Here is a 23,801-nt window from a genome sequence, read left to right as displayed (position 1 = left end):
AGTGTAGATACTCAGTGTACTTGCAGCAGATGTTTTAATCTCCATTGAAGAAAGACCAAATGGGGGTGGGGATGTCACTGACTACATCAGTTGGTTTGTTAAAGGGGCGTTTACTCCAAAATGACAGGGTGGACAGCAATTTCAGGGACACGTGCAAAGTGCTTAATATTATTATGAAAATAGAATATAAATGATCAAAATTACTTGTTTTATCAAATAAATTGAGGACAATAAGAACATTCAAAAAGTTTTTGAATTTTACTGTTTTTACACTCACTGAAGTTAGCTGAGCAGTGTCTGGACATGCCATAATCACATACATCCAATCAAAGAAAATGGTATAAAATGAGAAAAACACATTTCAAGAGACTTATCATTGTACTTGTGTGTAAATGTTTGGCCATTTATAACCTCAGAATTTCATTATTTTGCATTATATTCATGATGACTGAGCGATTCTGATGAGGACACCAAAAGGCACTTTATAGTAATATACACCCACATAACATAGACGTAACATTACAACTTGTATCTGCAAAAAAAGGATGCAAATGCAAATGAATATAGTTACGCGCTACAGCGAGAGAGCTCCCGTCATGATGCGCTTTCATGAAAATTTTGCACTTTCTGATCAACCAAATTGTTATTTTACAGTATGACCATTTAACCTCTTTGTTGAGGTAATTGTAGGTGGAGCCAAAGTTTTCCTTGCAGCCCTGCCAATTAAAGGGTTAGTTCACCCAAAAATGAAAATGGTCATTTATTCACCCTTATGTTGTTCCAAACCTGTATGAGTTTTTCTTCTGTTGAATTAAAAAAAAAAAAAAAAAAAGATATTTTGAAGAATGTTGGTAATCAAACAGTTGACAGTAGCCATTGACTTTCATAGTAGGAAAAAAAAAATACTATGTCTTCAACCGTTTGGTTACAAACATTCTTTAAAATATCTTTTGTGTTCAATCGAAGAAACTCATGTTTGGAACAACATTCGGGCGAGTAAATTATGACAATTTTCATTTTTGGGTGAACCATCCCTTTAATTTCCTACCCAAACTTTTGTGGTCAAGAGGATCATTTCACAACAGGTTTTTAAAAAATTGACTTTAATCTTTCATTTTGACAGGTACACAATGTGGTGCTGTGGCAAAAATTAATTTCTGCTGTACTTATGTGGTGAACCAAGATATCGTCATCTAAGTCAGGAAGTTTCATCATTTAGACCCATTGAGTAAGAATGGAATTTTAGTTATAAAACAGTTTGAATACAGATGGCAAAGTTAATTATGCAAACTAAACTGTGAATTTGACTTTTCAAAATGCAACGACTTTATTTCAAAGAAACCAAGATTCTGACATGATGAAGCTAGTCCACAGACGTTACCACGTTTTCCTAAAGACAGAAAGAAGATAAAGCATGTCAAATCTTGTACATTGATTTAAATTAAAACACTCTCCTCACGCTATAGGAATAGTTCACCCAAAATGACATTTGTCAATCAGTCACCCTCATGTCGTTCTACAGCAATATATAGATTTCTTTCTGTGAAGCACAAAAGTAGATGTTTTGTAGAATGTTTCCATATGAACACATGTACACAAAGACAAAAAAAAAAGAAAAAAAAAAAAGATTGACAAAGTGGTCCAAAGTGCTTGAGTTATTTCAAAACCTTCTAAAGCATTTTCACAGCAAATATTACACCATCTTCACTCATGGGAATATTTTTCAACAGCAATGACAGGAAAAACTGAAGTCATATGGTTTTGGAATTAAAACAGGGTGAGTAAATGACACATTTTTCATTTTCGGGGAAATGATATGTTTAAAGGCACAATATGTAATTTTCGCCACTAGAGGTTGCTTATTCAAAACAAAGGCGTAGCTTGATGCTGCCTTGATTTCGTGGAATCATGTGAGCTGTTGTCTTCACATCTACAGCCGATGGAAAAGAATCCAAAGGGACTCATGCAGAAATCATGTTCATGGATGAGCTAATGTAATAAAGATTTATTAATTTTACTGCTGTATGAAGCAGGGTGTGGCTGAAAGCCGCTGGAGCGATTGCTAATGAGAGACGAGCCTGACACACGGCTCGAGAGCAGTGGAGCTTTTATGCCACAGACGAGCGCTTCCGCTTCTTCCGTATGTCAAGCGTATGTGGGGTGTAACAGCGCTGTTTTATCATATTAGATACATTTGTGTGTTGAAAGTTGTTATAGTGCTAATCTGCGTTCGCTCGGCGGATGCTGCTATGAGACACTTTTTGCACACTGCAGTAAGCTAGATCAATATTAGTCATGGTAAAACATGGTACTCACTGTAAATCAAGATTTAAACAATTAGACTAACCGTGTTGAGCTATATAACGATTAGTTTTCTGTCAATTAATGTATCCAAACAGTTGCTCACCTGTCTGATAAAACACATAATATATTAAAGCGTCTTTGGTGTTTCCATGGTTTCTACAAAATACAACCGGGAATCGAGGGTAAAGCGGGTATGGTGTCATCGATAGGCGACGCACGGACATGGTCCGTGTCCTGGTTAAAATTGCTTATTTCTCTGGATTTAAACGTTCTTGGAAACATTTGGGATAATCTAAGTACACAAGTCAACAAAATATGTAACATTGTTCTAGTGGTTTTTGGATATTTTAATCCAAATATCTTACATATTGTGCCTTTAATATAATTACCATTCTGTTATTTCCTACCTCTGACAATTCTGTGTCTTTTCCATTAGGTTTTGCTGAAGACGGCTCACGTCTTCTCTCTAGTTCCTTCATGCCCGTTTCCTGCACATGCACTGCTTGTGCTGCTTGCCTAAACACACAAACATGCTTTAATCCTCATTACCAACCTTCCTGAGTGAATGAAAGCAAGCAGATTACAGTGTACCTCCGATTTGTGGCTTTTTTCTTTTGAATGATGCCGACGGTAACCCCCAGGACGACCACAGCGACACACAGTCCAACTACTCCGTACAGAACCGGCCCCTGTGAGAGTCCACCCGAAGCATCCTGGCAGCGCTCTCCACCATAACCCGCCTCACAGACACACACGGTCGCTCCGCCCTGGGTCGCACATTTACCGTTGCCGTTACACAGCGTAACGCCACACGCCTCAGACTCCACGTTCTCTGGTATGACGTTCTCACTCAAACCTGGACGAAACGATTTAGGATTGATCCGAACATTTTTATGTTGTCTATCTTCGAGACCTAAGAAGACAAAACAGAAGAGCAAATTGATATATCAGGGTTGATATAGTTAACTAAAACAACTTAAATTTAAACAACTTGTTACTTGGGAAAAAAAAAAAAAAAGGAAACTTTCAGCTAGATGCCAAGGCAACATCTCATTTTAATGTTGTTTAACTTGATGTACTAAAATAACTTAAACTAAAATAAAAATTAACTATATAGACATTAAAAAAAAACTATTACAAATGCTAAAACAACAAAACTGCTAAAACTTTAAAATTAAAACAAAATATAAAAATAGAAACTGATTCAAAATATTAATAAAACTATAATAGTAGGCTATTTCAAGGATACTAAGGGCCTGTTTATACAACACCGTTTTCAACTAAAAACTGGACTCTTATGCATTTTGGCCATTCATTTACTTGACAACGCCGTTTTCGGGGCCTTAGAATGCAAGCTTTTAAAAAACGGGATTCAAAGTGCAGGTTTTTGAAAACGATACAGTTATCGTATAAACTACAGAAATGCTAATTTGTGAAAATGGTGACGTGTTAAGTCTATAGGTGCGTAGTGTTTCTTTACAAAGTGACGTCAACTACTGGCCTGGCAGCAGAATGCAGCATTTTTAGTCATTTTCGCAAATCTGTGTGAACAGTAATTGTTTTGACAACGTTGTTGTCTGTACGTGAAAAACGTTTCCATTTTTGTACATCGTTGTTGTGTAAATGTACCCTAAAGTAACACTGATTTATAGGCCTATTTTAGGACCATTCCAATTATTTTACATTACTCATTATAATGTATACAATTATTGAATTAAATCCATTAACTTAATACTTCACATTTTATTTTATTATTTTATTATTTTTCAATTGACTTTATTTTTATTATTATAACAAAAATGAGAGGGAAATGGATAATCATCATAAAAATGTAATTGTCAAGAAAGTATCCTAAAATAAAATTATGTATATTTTTAGGACCATCAAGATTATTTGCATTATGAAAAAAATGTAATTTTCTATTTTTCTCTCTTGATTTGGGTGTCAAATGTGACATGAGATTCACAGGTTCATGAGATTCTCTTCTTTATGGAGCAAAAATGTTCAACTGCATCAGCATAATGCACGTTGTTAGTAAAGCTAACTTTTTTTCTCCCTTAAATGTTTTAAAAATGTAAGACAAAAGGTTGGGCTTTGTGATTCCTCACAGTTCTCATCAGAATGATCTGGGCAGTCCGCGACGCCATTGCAGAACTGCTCCAGAGGTAGACAGATGTCTTCACTCAGGCAAGGTTTGGTGCCTTCAGGGCAGCGGGGGTCTGAGCTGCAGTCTTTGCCGTTGACCAGGCGGTGATCATGGGCACAATGGCACGTCATTCCTCCAGGGAACGCAAGACAGAGGTGACTGCAGCCTCCATTACCATTAGAGCAGAGATTAGTGCCTAAAATAAGAAACGGACTAATTAAATTCCATGGTTTTTTTTTTTTACATATACATTTTTATGCCTTTGGACAGGACAGAGGAGAGGGGAGGGAAGGAGGGAAGAATGAGATCAGGAAATGACAGTCCGGAATCAAACCTGTGTCTCCACTTGAGCAACAAGACTCTGCTACCACTGCATCATGGCTCCTACAATGCTCAATTGCCCACAATTATCTTAAAGGGTTAGTTCATGCAAAAATGAAAATTCTGTCATTAATTACTCGCCCTCATGTCGTTCTAAACCCGTAAGGACTTTCGTTCATCTCTGGAACACAAATTAAGACATTTTTGATGAAATCCGAGAGCTTTCTGTCCCTCCGTAGACAGCATACGCAACTACCACTTTCAAGCCGCAGAAAGGTAGTAAAGACATCATTAAAATAATCCATGTGACTCCAGTGGTTTAACCTCAGTTTTATGAAATGCATTTGTTTGTGCAAAAATAACAATGTACCTTTTTATTTACAAAATATTAATCTCCAATTCACATTCGTTCTTGTGTCAACAACACGTATGTGCCATGGTGCTCTCATGCACGTTGGAGGTTAATATTTTGTAAATAAAGTGATAAATTATGCGCTTCATAAAATTGAGGTTAAACCACTGGATTACATGGATTACTTTAATGATGTCTTTACTACCTTTCTGCGGCTTGAAAGTGGTAGTTGCGTATGCTGTCTACGGAGGGACAGACATCTATCAGATTTCATTAAAAATATCTTGATTTGTGTTCAGAAGATGAACGAAAGTCTTACGGGTTTGGAACGACATGAGGCTAATTAATGACAGAACTTTCATTTTTGGGTGAACTAACCTTTTAACTGAAATTTACCCAGGTTTGAAATTATTTCCTGCCCACCTTTTTGTCTCGACTTTGCGAATGCTTTCAGACTGACGATCTCGGTGTCCACTTCGAACCACAGCTTCCCTGTGTGCTCATCATCACTGAGCCAACACCTAGTGGAGTCTAAACAATAATGGACAGATTATCAGGTAAAAACCACCTTAAGCTGGTATGACCTGTTTTTCCCCACAGAAAAAAAGCACAAAACTTCCCCACACAAATGTACCTTTTTTAGTAATCCAAACAAGCACTTTATTAACCAAAGCAAATGCCATCAAGCTGCCTTCTGTCTTTATTTCCTTGTATCCAGAACCATCTATGCCAACTGAACCAATTACTGCAAGACCTAGAGAAAAGACCATTATATTACATTATATGGGGTCAATAAAAAAACTAAAATGCCTTTATTCAGCAACAGTGTGTCAACAGATCAAAAGTTACAGTAAAGACTTTTACATAACAAAAGATTTATAACTCAAATGCTGCTCCTTTGAACAATAATATATTAACCTAATTATGTATCATGGTTTCCACAAAAAATATTATGCAGCACAACTGTTTTCAACATTGATAATATATAATTGTTTCTTGAGCAGCAAATTAGAATGATTTCTGAAGGATCATGTGACACTGAAGACTGGAGTAATGATACCATCACAGGAATATATTACATTTTAAAACACATTAAAATAGAAAACAGTTATTTTAAATGTAATATTTCACAATATTAATGTTCTTACTCTATTATACGAGGAGAAAAAAAAAAAAAAAAAAAAGGCATACCAGTGTCAGCCCAGTACAGTTTATTCCCTTCATCCGTCAAGAGCAGTGAAGTTGGCCGGACTGAATTACTCCACACCACTGTCCTGTTCTGTCCATTCATATAGGCACACTCCATCCTAGTCATCTGACCTTCCTGGAATTTGTTTGAAAAGCAGAGGCGTCCGCTGGGTGGGTCCAAAGCAATGGATTCAATGGCTCCGACACCGTCCCGTATTAACACACTAGTGTGCGTGCCGTCCGGTGAGCTGACCTGCAGCCCAGGCAGCTTCTCGCTGCTCCAGTACACATTCAGGGTGATCCAGTCCAGGGCGAACACACGCAGTGAGTCTTTATGTAGCTGGAGAAGTTTCCCACGAGGCACCAGCGTGGTGTCCTTCATCTTGAAGAGTCCCACAACGGGTTTACTGCTATCGGACACATACAGGGTCAGGTCACGCAGCACCAAATCTAACATGGTTGGCTTGTTCATGTTTGGAAGGTCTAAACGGCGATGTTCAGGCCAGTTTTGTAAGTTCACGCCACTGTGTCTGTTCTGTAAATAAATCTGAGAAAAAGACAAATTGTCTTAATCAGTTTAATAGAAGACTTGATGTATGAAGTGCTCAATTGTAAGGATTTTATTTTCTTTCTTCCTTTACTTTTTTTAAACAGCTATAAATGTAACTCAAATCCATAAACTCATTTCTTTTCTGGAAAACAGTGGCATATAATGCAAAACATTACTTATTGGTTTGGGGTTTATCACATTCTTACTGATGCTTTCAAGAGTATCACCAGTCATTTGTGATATTTGATAACACCTCATCTGTGTTAGCCAGCTAGATCACATTATTATCTTGGTGACAAATGATCTTCTCTTCCATATTGTGACATACATCCGAGTGCACTTGAATTGTCGAAAAAGAAAAAAATGTGGGGCAAGGACTTGGTTTTATCCAAGATGGTTTTATCAAAAGACTGACTTTTTTCTGAGATTTTTTCACAATCCTAAGAAAAGGCAGAATTGAGAGTTTATATCATGCAATTCTGACTTTGAAACTTGCAATTGTTTCTTTATATCAGAATTCAGAGAAAAGAAAGTCAGAATTGTGAGAAAATGTCACAATTACCGGTTTTTATTTTTTATTCAGTGGCGGAAAAAAACCTCCATAGCACATATTTTCTTTTTTAACTGTTAATTTTGACAGCAAATTTTAGTTTTAGTCATAGTCTTTTGACTAAAATGCCATTTAGTTTTAGTCATAGGTAATTGTTTCAGTTTTAGCCTAGTTTTAGTCGACTAAAGATTTTAGTCAACTAAAATCTAACTTAGTTAAATTGTAATGCATTAAGTAAGCATTTCTCTAACAATACACAGATCCAAAACACTGATATACATCTGATATTCTCTCTAAACTGTTTATGTTCACTTAAGACAACCAACTGTACTTTACTCACCAAAGCGTACGGTTTTTGACCGTTTAAGTGCAAAAAAGAACAAAAGAGAGCTCAATTCAGTACTTGTCAGGGATTGACACTTATCATTGAGGTACTATTACAGTTTGTGTTTAAATTTGATTAGATTCATTGTAATTTTAGTTAAAAGTTTTAGTAATTTTATGTGCGTTTATGTCTTTTAGTTTTTGCTTTTAAATGTCTATATAGTTATTTCTTTTTTAGTTATTTTAGTACACCAGGTTAAGCTAAAGCTTGGAAACTAGATGAAATAAAATAAGTTTACATTTTTTATATATTTATTTTTTTAATTTCAGTTAACGTTTTTCAAGTAATGAAGTTTTTTTTTTATGGTTTTAGGTTTAGTTAACTATAATAACCCTTATACTTGTGAAATATATTGAATAATGTGTCAAATAATGTTGTTAGTCTTTCCTTTAATTAAATTAAATTAAATACAGTTTATTGTGTAAACAAAATAACAATAATGACCAGGAAAAAATAATAATTATAAACCAGACTCTTTCTCAAATGTGTACAGTCTGCACTGTAGCAGGCTGCTCATTTAAGTTCAGATGAGGGAGATAAAATACGCATTCTTACAACAGTCTAAAACATTACCATATAAACGTTGTGTAGTCAACATTGTCATCAACATTAGCAATCGATTGACATAAACGTGCACTATTCAATAATTGCGACGCAGTCTGACTGCTGGACGAGCTTGTAGAGCACGTAACAGCACCGCGTTTTCCCATGGTTAGAACAGCATGTTATACTTCAAATGTGCTCATCTTCCACACAGGACAACAGTCTGGATATCTTCCCAAATCGTCCCTCTCTATCATTTTCGTCTCGTTTTTATTCGTTGACGAAAATTAGAGTAGATTTTAGACATAGTTTTAGTCATTCAAAATGCATTTTTATTTAGTCATCGTCTCGTTTTCGTCCATGAAAAAATGTCGTTGACGAAAATTATGACGAAAATTACGTTAATGAATTTATTAAAAATCATTACTTTCATAAATCCGTTTGGTGCAACTAGAAGTGTGCTTCACCTTTAACTGGATCATATGCCGTGTATTAAAACACACGTACATAAGGGAAGCTGGCTGAAAATGCATCAAAACATTGCTGTCAAACACAGTCCTAACTAACCTTTTTCCTGACCATATGCTAGAATCAAAGAGACAACGTTTTGATCATATTTGGGCAAAATCATAATAAGATAAATTCACGAGATGAATTTATAGAAACTGCACTATTATGAATTACTAATCAAGTGTATGAACATTTATGACTTATAACATCTAATTTTGACCATCAGGTATTAACGGCAACACCTGTGTGACTGCAGCAGGAGAAAGAAACAGCAGGAAGGAGGAGTCTTTGGGTTTGGAGCAGGTGAGTCCATCTTCATCCAGCAGCAACTGAGTCGGACACTTGCAAACGGCCTTCAGCCCTGGTGCTAAAACACACAGGTGAGAGCAGTGCTGGGAAACACAGGGGTTAGAGACGCCCACTTGGAAGAGAGCATGAATGACCTGCAAAGGCACACAAGCACCAGTTAACTGATTTAAACTTCATTACATTTTACACATGCATGTTTCAAATCAAGCAAGTATACATTTTAAAAATGTCTGTTGGGTTTAATTAGTTTTTAATGATCACAGTGCTCAGAAATACTTGCCTTCAATCCGAATGGCTGTCCAGGACGTTTGAGCAGGACTTGGCGCTGTTTGCCCGTGGTTTTGTGAGCTCTTTGAATGGTTCCTCTTTTGGTATCAGACCAGTAGACCTTATCATTGAATACAGACACTGAGAATGGACTAGGGGTCTCCATCAGCTGCAAAAGCTGCAAAATTATGGGGGAAATGATTGATTAATGTTTTTAAAAGATTCTGGATTCTAATATTTTCAACTCCTAGTGCATTTCTCTTTCATTGAGGACCCATATCTATCCAGTGGTGGACAGTACGTACACTTCATGTATCTGTTTATCAGACTATTTTTATTTTGGGAAATTTTCTCTTTTATTTCACTACATTCCAAAGCATAATATACTTTTGAACATTTCATAACAACATATTGTTCCTATTTTGAACAGAAGATATTGCCACCCTCTGAGATGAACGAGTCTATTCATTCCGGTGAACCTGTTGAATTGGTTCACAAATCACACTGAACGATTCACTCGCGACGAACAAATCAACTCACAGATTCAACAATCCAGTCAGGAGAAATGGGATATCATCGGATGTGGCAAAAGTCGAATTTTATTATTGATTATTGTTAATAAAAATCATATTTAGGTCAAGACTTTCAGTTATTTATGAAACTAAAGCCTTTTAAGCCCAATGAAATGCTTTAATGTGGACATGTTCACATTTGTCTCCCCATCTGTAGCAGTTTCAAATGATCAAATTGAATGTTCGCATAGCGTTCCTCTTACAATGTTTACGCGTTTTGCCTCATGTAACATCTGTACATTGTATATTATATTTATTGCCACATATTTACACAATTTTTTTTTTTACACTATTTCACTTATTTGCACATTTGAATTATCAGAAACTTCAATTGATATTTTTGGCATATTGAAGTTTATTTATTTATTTATTTTTGATAGTATATAAGTTTTGGTAATAAAATAAAGGGGTGGTTTCCCAGACAGAGATTAAGCCTAGTCCTAGAATAAAATGGCCCTTTAACGATTTACACACGATTTACTATTTCGTTGTGCATGATTTATAAATCGAGGGAACGAAATATAAATCGTGCACACGTTTTAGTAAATCGAGAGAACGAATAAATCGTGCGCACGATTTAGCCTACTATTTTTTTCCTGCATGTCATGTCCGGGGCTCCGTACTAATCCGTACTAATCTGAATTTCCTGGAGGAATTCGTTAACTCGATTTAGTAAATCAAAGCATAACATGCTTTGATTTACTAAATCGAGCTAAATTAAGCTACTATTTTGCTCTATTATGCATTTTCTGAAATGCTACAGTTCTCAAACTGCCTGGTGGACACATTCACTACCTTAATATCTCCTCCATCAATATTGGCTGATCCTATACACTTGAGTTTCTCATCTGTCCAGTAGATTCTGTGATGAATGGAGTCCACAGTCAGACTGACCGGCCACCGGAGAGAGTGACTGACCAGCACACGCCTGTCTGAGCCGTCCATTCCTGCTCTTTCTATCTGAGCCTCGTCCCCCGTTTCTGACCAGAACATTATTCTGAAAGGATGACAAATATCAGGGTCAACAAATTACAAAAAGTTACATTTACATTATAAGGCATTCTAAATCATTGGTACTAAAACTCTGTAGTGCCCACTGGCAGCTCTGTAAATAAAAAAAAATAATAATAGTAAAACTATACATAAAGTTCAATCCTTTGTAACATTATAAATGTCTTTACTGTCACGTTTGATGATCTATCAGTGCATACTGGCTGAATAAAAGTAATTTCTTTATAAAAAAAAAATAATAAAAAAAACAAAAAAAAAAAAACTTTTAAACCTAAACCTCTTAAAGGGGACCTATTATGCCCATTTTCACAAGATGTAATAAGTCTCTGGTGTCCCCAGAATGTGTCTGAAGTTTCAGCTCAAAATACCCCACAGATCATTTATTATAGCTTGACAAATTTGCTCCTATTTGGATTTGAGCAAAAACATGCTGTTTTTGTGTGTGTCCCTTTAAATGCAAATGAGCTGCTGCTCCCGGCACCCTTTCCAGAAGAGGTCGGAGCTTTAACAGCTCGTGCTTCGGTTGCTCAACAACAACAAAGCTGGAGAATCTCACGCAGCCAAAATGAGGATTGTCAGTAACGGTGTTCAGCCTTACATTGTTCAAACCGGAGTCGACACTGATAGAGAGACTCAGGAAGAAGTTACAACTTTTAGAATGAAACTGGATGTTTCTGAATGGTTAGTGGAGAAATTTATGTAGTTGCTGTAGAGTTGATTCAACTCATCGACTAGCATGTGCTGTCATGTTTATCTTTTGTTCAAATCCAGGGTTATTGACCCTCGTTTGTGAAGCAGTCCGGCGTAAAATGACGGCATGGCAACTGGTATGGTAAATTTTGGGGTTTGTGATGTCACCAACCCGGGAAGAAGCTCTTTGTAGTCCCTATCAGCTGTTTTTTGTAGTCCTTAAAGCGATTTCTGTAAAAGAAAATATCTCCCTTTGCTTTGAACTTTGAGCATCGTAACTTTGCAGACGTTGTTTATGCTCAAACAGCAAAATTACACACTAACTAAAGTTAAAAAAGTGAATTATAATCAAGGACCCCTTTAATATACACTACTTTTCAAAAGTTTGGGGTTAGTATGATTTTTTTTTAAAGAAATTACTTTTATTCAGCCAGTATGCATTGAATAGATCAAACGTGACAGTAAATACATTTATAATGTTACAAAGGATTGAACTTTCTATTCATCAAAGAATCCTGAAAAAAAATGTATCACTGTTTCCACAAAAATATTAAGCGGCACAGCTGTTTTCAGCATTGATAATAAGAAATGTTTCTTGAGCAGCAAATCAGCATATTAGAATGATTTCTGAAGGATCATGTGACACAACGGGCAATGTTACAGAAAGAAAAGCCAATCAACCAGCAGAATGTCTTGTTGCTTGATGTGATTGTCTGATTTCAAAAAATGTTTGATAACCAATAATGTGACATAAAATGATTATTCTAACCCTTTCTGTGGCAGCAGAGCAATGGAGCGAAGCTGCCCAAGATCTTCACCCAGGATCATCACACGATCTGTGGTTTTGGCGGCATCACTGTCCAGTCCCACGGCATTGATCTGGCTGTTGACGCTGTCAGCCCAGTAGAGGTTCCTTGCCACCCAGTCCACAGCCAGACTGTCTACATTGATCCCTGACACAGAGAGATAGACACTTACATTCCCAATTCTGTGATTTTAAAAACATGAATACTTTAACACATGACCAGCCATATTTACACCTTATAGTGTGTTTCTGCAACATGACCAGTCTAGTCATGGTCAGGCAGTAGCAAAAATATCTTTAATGCCTGTCATTTTGGTTCAAATTATGTACTAAATTAAGTTCTAAATGACAACGTTTTTGTGCAAATAACCCTGACTAACACTATAAGTGGATTTAAAGGGACAAAATGGTACATAAGAATGTAAATAGCTTCTTTAACAGTGTTATTTTAGTATTATTTATATACTATCATAGTATTTATTCATATTTATTTTTCATTTCAGTTTCTAATTTTTAATTTTTTTTACATTGAAGTTTCATCTAATGAAATAATGTTTTATTTCAGCTTTATTTCAGTTACAGAAAACAATTTTTAATAGTTTTATTCATAGTTAACAAAAACAACTGACCTTTAATGATGGTTCCTTTGCTCTTCTGATCCAGTGACAGCCATTTTATGTTGTCAGTGTTGAGGTTGATCCAGTACACTCTCTGCTTCTGCCAGTCGTAGTCAAGCGACAGGACAAAGCGCTTCTCTGACGAGAGGAGAACGTCCAGACTGGAGCTCCTCAGACCCAGTAGAAAGACCTCGGACTGCACAGACATCAATAGGTATGGCTCACCTGAGACAGGTGCAGAATTAAACTTGTGTAAAGAAAGGTGCAGCGTATCAAATTACATTTTTTTTTTTTTTTTAATTAAGCAATTTTTAACATCACTTTGAAATGCTAAATAGCTTTATTCATTTTTTTAGATAAATGGATGGCGCTCGTTGAATTAAATATGCATGCAATTAGGTCATGTAAAAATGTAACATAGAACTGTTTAAAATGTTAGTTGCATAATGCACATGGCCTTGCACAACATTTTTAAAAAATAAAATATCAAGTGTATACTGCTCAGTATGCATGCCATTCAAAACAGCCTGTTTTACAACCAGAAAAAAAACATTTGCATTATAAACTTTTGCTCGTAACGTATACCTGTGATTTTGCAGCTGCGACCATCAGGTTCCAGAACATAACCTTGACTACAGAAGCACACAAATGAGCCTTGAGTGTTGTTACAGTAGTGTGAACAGAAGTCTGGACGGTCCACACACTCATCCACATCCACACACACCAGACCGTCATCTACAGGCTTGTACCCAATCCTGCACCAACAGCGCTACAGGAAGAAAATAAAATCAGTGAAAGGAAGCACAACACAGTAAACAATAAGAGGCCAAACACCAATGTGAGAGAGGCTGGATCTTGATATTGGTGTACTACTATATTGAAACTAAACACCATGCAGTTTGAGGACAGTGCCACCAACTGGTCAACATTGATAAAATGCTTTTAATGTATACCAATGGGTCATGCTGAGTACAATGACATCCATTTTTGCAACATCAGCCATATTATCTTTCTGCTTTTTGAATTTCATCAAACGATTAAAAACCTTACTGACCTAGTGCATATCAATATTATTAGTCAAACTTTATGAGGCTGGTAGATTTTAATATTCAGAACAGACATTTTATGACATTAGAACAGAAAGAGGAAGTCATACCGTCCCTGTAGGTGTACTGTGACAGTCCTGTGCACACTTTGACTGTTCAGAGCATTTATCTGTCTGGCAGCTCGCGCCCTCATCAGAACCGTCCAGACAGTTAGTAACTCCGTTACAGAGCTGAGACGGGTCCACACATTCCGAACTACCACACTGGAACAGATGAGGAGGACAGGACACACTCGGACCTGTTAAAACACAGACCACACACTCGTTAATGCAGATCAAATTTGGTGAAACTAAGTTTAATCCCAGATAAAATCCAACTGAAATGGTTTTAATTATTTTGGGGCAATTTTATGTAAAATTTGGAAATTGTCCAGTGGTGTGACTGTCCCAAAACTGTAAAATTCAGGAAAGTATCAAAATGAAAACGTGGACAGAAATGCCATTTACATATATAAACAATATCCAATCAGGGTTTTCAAAAGTGATTGAATTATTTTACACTATTATTCAAAAGTTTGGGGTTGGTAAAAAAAAAAAAAAAAAAAAAATTAATTTAATAAATTGTTACAAAAGATTTGTATTTCAAATGATCCTCTTTTGAATATTAAAATAAAAATATTAAGCAGCACAACTGTTTTCAACATTGATGACCTGTCTCAGCAGCAAAAGCAAATCATCATATTAGAATGATTTCTGAAGGATCATGTGACACTGAAGACTGGAGTAATGATGCTGAAAATTCAGAATTACTATCAGAGGAATAAATTATATTTTTAAATATATTAAAATAGAAAATAATTTAAATTGTAATATAAAATATTTTATAAAATATTTTTAAATTTATAAAATATTTTAAATTGTAATAATATTTCACAATATTGTTCTGTTTTTATTGTATATTTGATCAAATACAATGCAGCCAGATCAAAAACATAAAAACCTTACCAATCCCAAACTTTTGAATAGTTGAGTATATTTCCTTAATTTTAATCTATACAGTCGTCTTGTCACTTATTCCTGAGAAGTGACTCACAAAATCAATTTCTAAGTGGGGATCCTTATAATCAACACAAAACCCTTGCAACCCATTTTATAATATTTCAGAGTCAATAATTTTATCTATGGGGAATTGTTAAAAGCATCTCTATGACAATGTGGTTGGAGAATTGTTGAATGAATTGATTTTTTAACTTTAGTTAGTGTGTAATGTTGCTGTTTGAGCATAAACAACATCTGCAAAGTTACGATGCTCAAAGTTCAATGCAAAGGGAGATATTTTCTTTTAAAGAATTCGTTGTTTAAGGACTACAACAAACGGCTGGTAGGGACTACAACAAGCTTCTTCCCAGGTTAGTGACATCACTAACCATAAGATTTACATTAAAAAAAATCCCCAGGGAACACGCAGCAAAGAGGGTGAGGCCATGTTGAGCTGCTTTAGAGAAGAGGAAGAGTTGTTGTAGTAGAGTGTTGTTGTCATGCCGTCATTTTACGCCGGACTGCTTCACAAACGAGGGTCAATTCAACACTGGATTTGCACAAAAGATTAACATGACGGCACATGCTAGTCGATGAGTTGAATCAACTCCACAGAAACTACATAAATTTCTCCACTAACCATTTAGAAACGTCCAGTTTCATTCTAAAAGTTGTAACTTCTTCCTGAGTCTCTCCATCAGTGTCCGACTCCGGTTTGAACAATGTAAGGCTGAACACTGTTACTGACAATCCTCATTTTGGCTGCGTGAGATTCTCCAGCTTTGTTGTTGCTGAGCAACTGAAGCGTGAGCTGTTAAAGCTCCGCCCTCTTCTGGAAAGCAGGCCGGGAGCAGCAGCTCATTTGCATTTAAAGGGACACACACAAAAAATGTGTTTTTGCTCACACCCAAATAGGGTCAAATTTGACAAGCTATAATAAATGATCTGTGGGGTATTTTGAGCTGAAACTTCACGGACACATTCTGGGGACACCAGAGACTTATATTACATCTTGTAAAAGGGGCATTATAGGTGCCCTTTAAAGCATTTGGAAATGATCTTGCATTGGGGTCAGAGCTGGGTTCAGCCTGCAGAACTGCAGAAACTCACAACCAGATTCATCGCTTCCATCCCTACAGTCTTCAGAGCTGTCACAGCGCCAGGCTTGAGGAATACACTGCGTGTTAGAGGAGCACAGCCACTGGAACTCACCGCACTGCACTGGAGACTCCTTACAGTTCTGTCTCACATGGGAAAGAAAGTCAAATGGGTTTACAACTACTAAACGAATAATTTTCGTATGCAACGTTCCTCTAATAATGTGTTTTTGGTCATATAATGCACACCTTCTCATCTGTGCCATCCTTGCAGTCCATCTCTCCGTCACACATCCACTCGTCCAGCAGGCACTCCTGGCTCTTTGGACAGCGGCGCTGCGTGCTGCATGGTGGAGGTTCAGCGCAGTCCTCCTCGTCGGAATGATCTTTGCAGTCCGGGTGTCCATCGCAGTGCATGCTGACCGACACGCACTGACCGCTGCCGCACCGCCACTCGGCACTGCTGCAACTCTCCTCACCTACAGGATGGGACAGGAAAGGGGATGTAAAACATGCTTTTAATCATGGTTAAATTAAATGAAAAAATGGCAATAATTTTTTTCAGACTATCTGTCTGTCATGGTGTTATTGTTTAAAACAATTATGAAGAAAATTAATTGGATTTTTACTTTTCGCAACCATGCTTTGTTGTAAGGCTGATCTCAGACTTGCAGAAACATTGTGCATAATGGAGCAGTGTTATTTTAGTATTATTTATTATTATAGTATTAATTTACTAATATATTATTTATTAATATTTAGCAATTTTGTGTTTTGTTATTTTATTAGTTTTTTTTTAAAATATTTTATTTTTAATTTTACTTTATTTTTATTATATTTTCTGTTTTAGTTTAAACATTTTATTTCAGTTAGTTGCTAAGGCAACATTTCGAATGTAGAAATGTTTTTAAATTTTAATTTTGTACTGTGCTTTTGTCATTTATGCAATTATTTTTTATTTATTTATTTTTATTATTATTATTATTATTATTATTATTATATTTTCAGTTTTAGGTTTACAATTTTTACTTCAGTTAGTTGCCAAGGCAACATTACTAATTTAGCTTTTTAATACCGAGTCTTACATCTAAAAATGTATATTTTATTTCATTTAGCTTTATTTAATTGAACTTTATTTCAGTGAAAAAAAGCTTTATTTCAAAGAGCGAAAACTATTAAATTGTTCTAGTTAACAATAACCAAAGTTGCTGCCTCTGAATTTAAACCCCTACCGCAGCTGGCCTCATCGCTGCCGTCCGCACAGTCTGCGTCTCCGTCACAGACAAAGGATTCTGGGATGCAGCGGTTTTTGTCACAACGATGAGCGCATTCCTCCTTAGAGCAGTCGACTTCATCCGAGCGATCCTGACACTGAGCCACACCGTCACACACCTGCCGATTCTCAATGCACTTTTTACCATGTGCGCATTGAAACTGACCTGAGAACAGATAGATGGAATATTAACAATGAAGCAAGAATTGAGGACTCTAAATTTTACATTTTCTGAACATGTAAAAGTGCATAAATGTGAGTGTTGCTGTGTGGTTTCCTCACCAGATTCACACTGCACAGGGCACTCGTCTTCATCAGACCTGTCCTTACAGTCAAACTCGCCGTCACACATGTGATTATACAGCACACAGTCCGTCCCGTCTCTACATAACTTAGAGCCGAAAGAACAATGCAGAGGTCCTTTAGTTACAGGAGCGTTTTCTGAGACTTCATCCTCCGCTGTCGTTTCTTCCTCCTCGATGCTGTCTTCATCATGTTCATCAGGGTTAACGTCTGAGAAGACAAGAGGAAATTGAGGGCTAAAGGCATGTTTTTTATTTATATCCATATATCCATTAATTGCCACTCTCTAAATTAAGTATGCAATGTAATGACATCATGTGACAAAAGTAAAATGGCACAAATAAAAAGACCCATCTGATCTGAGTAGCAATCTCTGCTCTCATCTTTTTCTGTTCATGTTGCAAAATCTTTACATTTCCAAAAAAAGATCAACAGTGCTTCAGACACACACAAACTTTTCAAAATATTCAACTCTCTTCTCTGTCCTCCTCCACCACATCCCAACACCTTGTTAAATGCTGATGATTTTGCTAATTTCTTCATTAACAAAACTTCAGCCATCAGCAGTCAGTTCTTACCTCCACACACACACACACAGCAACCACATCCACAGATACAAATCTTCTCTCCTCCTTCTCTCCTCTCACTGAGACAGAAGTATAAACTTCTCCTCTCCAGCTATCCTACCCATCCTCTAGATCCCATCCCGTCACACCTTCTACAAGCCAACTGTCCTACACTTTTACTTACAAACATTCTCAACACATAACTCCACACTGGCATTTTCCCTATCGCATTCAAGCAAGCTCGGGTAACCCCACTGCTTAAAAAACCCACATTAAACAAGTCACTTGTAGATAGTTACAGACCTCTCTCTCTCTCCTACCATTCATAGCACTTTACCGAGTTGTTTTCAACCAGATATCTTTTCTCTCACAGAATAACCACCTGGACGTTAACCAATCTGGTCTCAAGAGCAGCCATTCAACCGAGGCTGCATTACTCGGTCACTGAAGCCCTGCGGGTTGCGAAAGCTGATTCCAAGTCATCACTTCTCATTCTGCTGGATATATCTGCTGCCTTTGACACTGGAATCATCAAATCCTTCTGTCCACCCTCTCATCACTGGGAATCACAGGAACTCCACTTCTCTGGTTTGAATCCTATCTCACAGGAAGGTCTTTCAGGGTTGCCTGGAGAGGGGAGGTATCCAAAGCTCATCAACTGGTCACGGGGGTACCTCAGGGTTCAGTGCTTGGACCCCTCCTCTTCTCCATATACACTACATCGCTGGGACCCATCATACAGGCAACATGGTTTTTCCTACCATTGCTATGCTGATGACACACAGCTCTACCTTTCATTTTAACCAGATGATCCCACAGTAGCTGCGCGAATCTCAAGCTGTCTGGCGTCACCTGCAGCTCAACCTGGCAAAGACCGAGCTTCTCGTCTTCCCTGCCAATCCGACTCTACAGCACGATTTCATCCAGCTAGGTTCATCGTCAATTACCCTATCAAGGTCGGTCAAAAATCTTGGGAGTAGAGTACTGAATATTGCAATATTCGATACTAAAATTTAAAAATGTGAGCGCTTTGAGCGCTGTTGATTGGATTCGTGAGCACCTCTGATTGGCCATTGTGTTCACACACTCATCGGATATGATCAACGCTTCAAAAACATATTGAAAATAGTTATCTATGACACTCTTCACAGAGCGCTTACACAGATACACACGGGAGCATTTGAAAGCAGGCATCTTTCGTGGACCAGTCTACTATAGACGCCTGCTTTCAAATGCTCCCGCTTTCAAAACGCTTTCAAATTCAAACACTTCCGTGTGCTTTCAAATGCTCCCATGCGTTGATCATTGTAGCCAATCACAGACATATCTGATGAGTGCTGGATCAATCAGTAGCAAAAACAGACGAGATCCAGGGGGCGGAGATGGGTAGGTTTAGGGATATGTAAAGTGGGAGGAGTTGGATCCAGATCCAGGGGGTGGGGATGGGTAGGTTTAGTTCCAGGGGGCAGAGACAGGTAGGTTTAGGGATATGTAAAGTGGATCTCCCCTGGATCTCATGTTCTGCAGTACGGACCATCTCGGATCGATCCTGATATTTTTCTCTTGAATTGATTCTGAGCTTAGTTTTAACAGCAGATGGCGCATCCGGTTGGTGAGGTCTGAAAACGCGTTCTGATGACGGAAGTGATGTCTCGCCCTTATACTTCAATGAGTGCGAGACATCACTTCCATTGTCAGAACGCGTTCAGACCTCACCAACCGGATGCGCAAGGCAGTTGGACATAGTGGTGTTTTAGAGGTGCACAAACCGATCGTTTCATGTCTTAGGACATCAATGTGTCGTCACGAGCCGCAGGGTTTAATTTGGATTTGTCTGTGCATGTTTTTTTTTTTTTTTACTCTTATAGATGGAGTTACCATTGACAAGAATTATACGACTGACGGACCGCAACAGTTGGAGTTAAAAATCATCATTTGTGTTCTACTGAAGAAACAAAGTCACCTACATCTTGGATGCCCTGGGGGAAAGCAGATAAACATCAAATTCTCATTTTTAAGTGAACTATCCCTTTAAAAAACTAAGCTCAGAATCGATTCGAGAGAGAATCGCGATACATCTGAAAATATCAGAATCGCTCCAGATTCTTTGTATCGCGAATCGAGATTCGATGTATTGTCCCATCCCTAATGGCCAATCAGAGGTTTTTACGAATCCGCTCAACAGCGCTCAAAGCATCACATTTTTTAAATTTCAGTACCGACTTGGTACCGAAGTCGGTACTTTTGACAGCTCTACTTGGGAGTAAGCAATCTTTAATGACCAGCTGACCTTCAAAGACCACATTGCAAAGACAGCTCAGTCATGCAGGTTTGCACTACACAACATCAGGAAGATCAGGCCTTTCCTAACAGAGCAAGCAACACAACTTCTCGTTCAAGTCCTGGTTATTTCCAGGCTTGTGATTACTGCGTTGCTCTTTTGGCTGGACTTCCATCATGTGCAATCAAACCTCTACAAATGATTCAGAACGCTGCAGCACGTCTTGTTTTCAACGAGCCCAAGAGAGTCCACATCACATCTCTCTTTATCTCTCTGCACTGGCTACCAGTTGCTGCTCACATCAAGCTTGCTTACAGATCTACCACAGGCTCAGCACCTGCCTTCTTCCACTAGCTCTTACAGGTCTGCATCCCCTCCAGAAACCTGCAATCGGTAAGTGAGCGATGGCTCGTGGTACCATGACAGAGAGGCACAAAATCGCTCTCCAGAACATTTTCGTTCACAGTTCCTTCCTGGTGGAATGATCTCCCAACCATCATCAAGAATGCAGAATTCCTTACAATTTTCAAAAGACCGCTGAAAACTCATCTCATCTCTTCTGTGAGCACTTAACCTCATCATTCAAATAAAAAAATTCTATGCTTTCGCTTACCCTTAATCCCTCCCTATTTCCAGCTTATGCTACTCTAAGCAATGTCTGAAACTTTGCATGATGAGCTGTCCGCATATACTTCTTGTGTTTATTTGTTTCTTTCACTTACCATTATGAAATAATAGTATGCAGTATACATTTAAATCTAAACAAAACCCCTACCGCAGCTGGCCTCATCGCTGCCGTCCGCACAGTCTGCGTCTCCATCACAGATGAAGGATTCTGGGATGCAACGATTTTTGTCACAACGATGAGCGCAGCCCTCCTCCGGCTTAAAGCATTCGACTTCATCCGAGCGATCCTGACACTGAGCCACACCGTCACACACCTGCCGATTCTCAATGCACTTTTTACCATGTGCACATTGAAACTGACCTGAGAACAGATGGAAATACAATGCTCTGTTACAGCATTCTTATAAGCCTACAATAAATAGCACAATAAATTAATCAGGCAGCCAGTGTTGGGTGTAATGCATTACTAAGTAATTAATTACTGTAATTGAATTACTTTTCCCTTGAAAAAAGTAAAGTAACTCTTAATTTTCTGTATGTCCCCTTTTGATTGACAGGATATAATCGGCCCTGATCATCAGCTGTTTTTAAACAATTAATAATTGTTGACACTGATTATTGCTGATACGTCGCTGCACGCATCCCTAATATTGATGCATTTTGTTATATTTTATTAGCCCTGTATTCTGGAAATTAATTTGAGGGGCAGACATAAATAAAAATGTTTACTAAAATGGTTTAAAACCGTACCTATGCTGCAGACAGAGGCACATTCATCTTCATCGGAGCCGTCAGAACAGTCACTCTCTCCATCACACACATGGCTGTAGAGCACACACTCTGATCCATCCTTACAGGGTGTGAAGCCCAATCTGCAGCGCAGGGGAACATGTTCAGCAGCCTCTGCAGCCAGAACACCTTCAGCTACAGCAGAGACACAGCACAACATTAGATTCTCATTACTATAATGCAGCCATTTTTTAAAATCAACACAAAAACATTACAACAAATACTACCAAAAAGCACAATTTATACATCAGTGTTTTGTTGGGGAGAAATGTGTTTAACCCTCTGGTGCTCTCTGCTGCAGTCAAAAATTACCTTTTTTATTTTCAATGAAGTGAATGTATATTTTTGGTTTGATAATTTTTTTTTTTTTTTTTATATTTTGTTTTTTTAAGGGGATTTTATGGTACTAAATTATATTTATGCAGTAGGTCCTATAGTTATAATCCATTTATTCACTTTTTGAGTATAAACCTGAAAATTAAATTTCCAGCTTAAACTGTCATAACTCCTGAATGCTTTGGAGCAAAGACTTCAGCTTGATCTCTTTTTAAAGACACTTGGCAGATTATTGCTTAAGTAAAAAAAAAAAAAAAAATAGTGAACAAGTTATAGAATTTTATGTTATGAAAAAATGCACAAAAATATTATTTTCAATTTTTCACGTTTTACTCAAAATCTGCAATAAAATAAAAAAAAAAATTGAGCTTGATAGCTCAAAAAAAAATTTTAGTAAGATTTTGTTTGGGTGCAGTTTTTGACCGCAAGGAATACAAGTGTTACCATTTTTTAAGACCATTTATGATTTTTTTTTTTTTTTTTTTTTTTTTAAATGACCGAAGAGCACTAGACTAGAGGGTTAATTGTCATGAAAGTAATGCCACAATCCAAAATAATTATATATATATATATATATATATATATATATATTCTTGAAAGTCTTTCTGAGATTCACACAGTCTGCAATTTTAGCAAAATAATTTTGTATTTAAGATGTTTGCAAATTCAAATATTGCCTAATAAGTAAATTACAAAGGTAGTAACATGAAGTTCAGGAATAAGTTAACTAAATCACTTATCTATGAAACTGAAACGACTAAGATAAAAGTGTTTGAAAATAAAGTGCTTTATTCTGACAGGAGAAAATGGTCTGGTATTCGTTTGTAATTCCGTATAGTAACTTCATCGCCACCTATTTACTGCCCCAGTTTCTCAATATCTGGACTAGATAAATTAGCGAAGGACAAAAATATTACACCAAAGTTAATTGTGAGACTTTCATCTGACCTCTCAGAAGCAAAAAGATCCCTGAAGCGACATTCAGCAACACAAATAAACACATGACTGCAGGGAAAACCGAGTCAAACCGGCTCAGTTCGAGATGTGGCGCTTTAATCGCGTGAACAGCTGAGATCGATGTGGTTTAATTGATCAGATGACAGCAGACTGACCCATGAGTGATGTCAGATTTATTACTGAAAATACATTTGATTTAATAGACTTAAAATAAACTGTGTAGTTGAATTCATTTCTATAATTATGTTTTTTTTATTAGAGTTAATAGGCTATTAAAACGTCACAACTAGCCTAATATCAACTAGCCTATTATTACTATTATTATCATCATAATTATTAGCTATTATTATTAAGATATTAATACATTAA

At 37.1% G+C, this 23,801-nt stretch overlaps 1 protein-coding gene across 2 annotated transcripts; it reads right to left on the bottom strand.

Annotated features, from left to right (window-relative positions):
* Nucleotides 1-46: 46 nt before the first annotated feature.
* On the bottom strand, nt 47-23,559 carry lrp13 (low-density lipoprotein receptor related-protein 13). Of its 2 annotated transcripts, XM_051893512.1 has the most exons (21): nt 23,424-23,559; nt 22,101-22,274; nt 21,499-21,711; nt 17,856-18,086; nt 17,533-17,739; nt 16,550-16,779; nt 16,314-16,443; nt 14,277-14,464; nt 13,706-13,889; nt 13,133-13,345; nt 12,468-12,651; nt 10,793-10,994; nt 9,439-9,603; nt 9,092-9,292; nt 6,315-6,858; nt 5,758-5,877; nt 5,547-5,654; nt 4,413-4,646; nt 2,896-3,217; nt 2,712-2,820; nt 49-1,390 (listed from the first exon to the last, which is right to left on the bottom strand). In XM_051893512.1, the coding sequence occupies exons 1-21, from the start codon at nt 23,476-23,478 to the stop codon at nt 1,364-1,366; spliced, it is 4,041 nt and encodes a 1,346-aa protein (XP_051749472.1). In that variant the 5' UTR covers nt 23,479-23,559; the 3' UTR covers nt 49-1,363. The 2 variants fall into 2 exon arrangements, with proteins under 2 accessions (XP_051749473.1, XP_051749472.1); XM_051893513.1 differs by lacking the exons at nt 17,533-17,739; nt 17,856-18,086 and having other exon boundaries at nt 47-1,390.
* Nucleotides 23,560-23,801: the final 242 nt, after the last annotated feature.

The sequence above is a fragment of the Ctenopharyngodon idella genome, chromosome 5 (assembly GCF_019924925.1).
Source record: "Ctenopharyngodon idella isolate HZGC_01 chromosome 5, HZGC01, whole genome shotgun sequence".
In the NCBI taxonomy this organism is placed as follows: domain Eukaryota; kingdom Metazoa; phylum Chordata; class Actinopteri; order Cypriniformes; family Xenocyprididae; genus Ctenopharyngodon; species Ctenopharyngodon idella.
This window is presented reverse-complemented; position numbering and strand designations above follow the sequence as displayed.

What these genes read in the sequence shown, in the direction of transcription:
- lrp13 (XM_051893512.1), bottom strand. Translation starts at nt 23,478, where the DNA reads ATGTGTTTATTTGTGTTGCTGAATGTCGCTTCAGGGATCTTTTTGCTT. An exon ending in ACAGTACACCTACAGGGACG is followed by an intron (nt 13,890 to 14,276) that starts GTATGACTTCCT and finishes TTCTTCCTGTAG; the next exon opens with CGCTGTTGGTGCAGGATTGG. An exon ending in GCTCTGCTGCCACAGAAAGG is followed by an intron (nt 10,995 to 12,467) that starts GTTAGAATAATC and finishes TCATCCTTTCAG; the next exon opens with AATAATGTTCTGGTCAGAAA.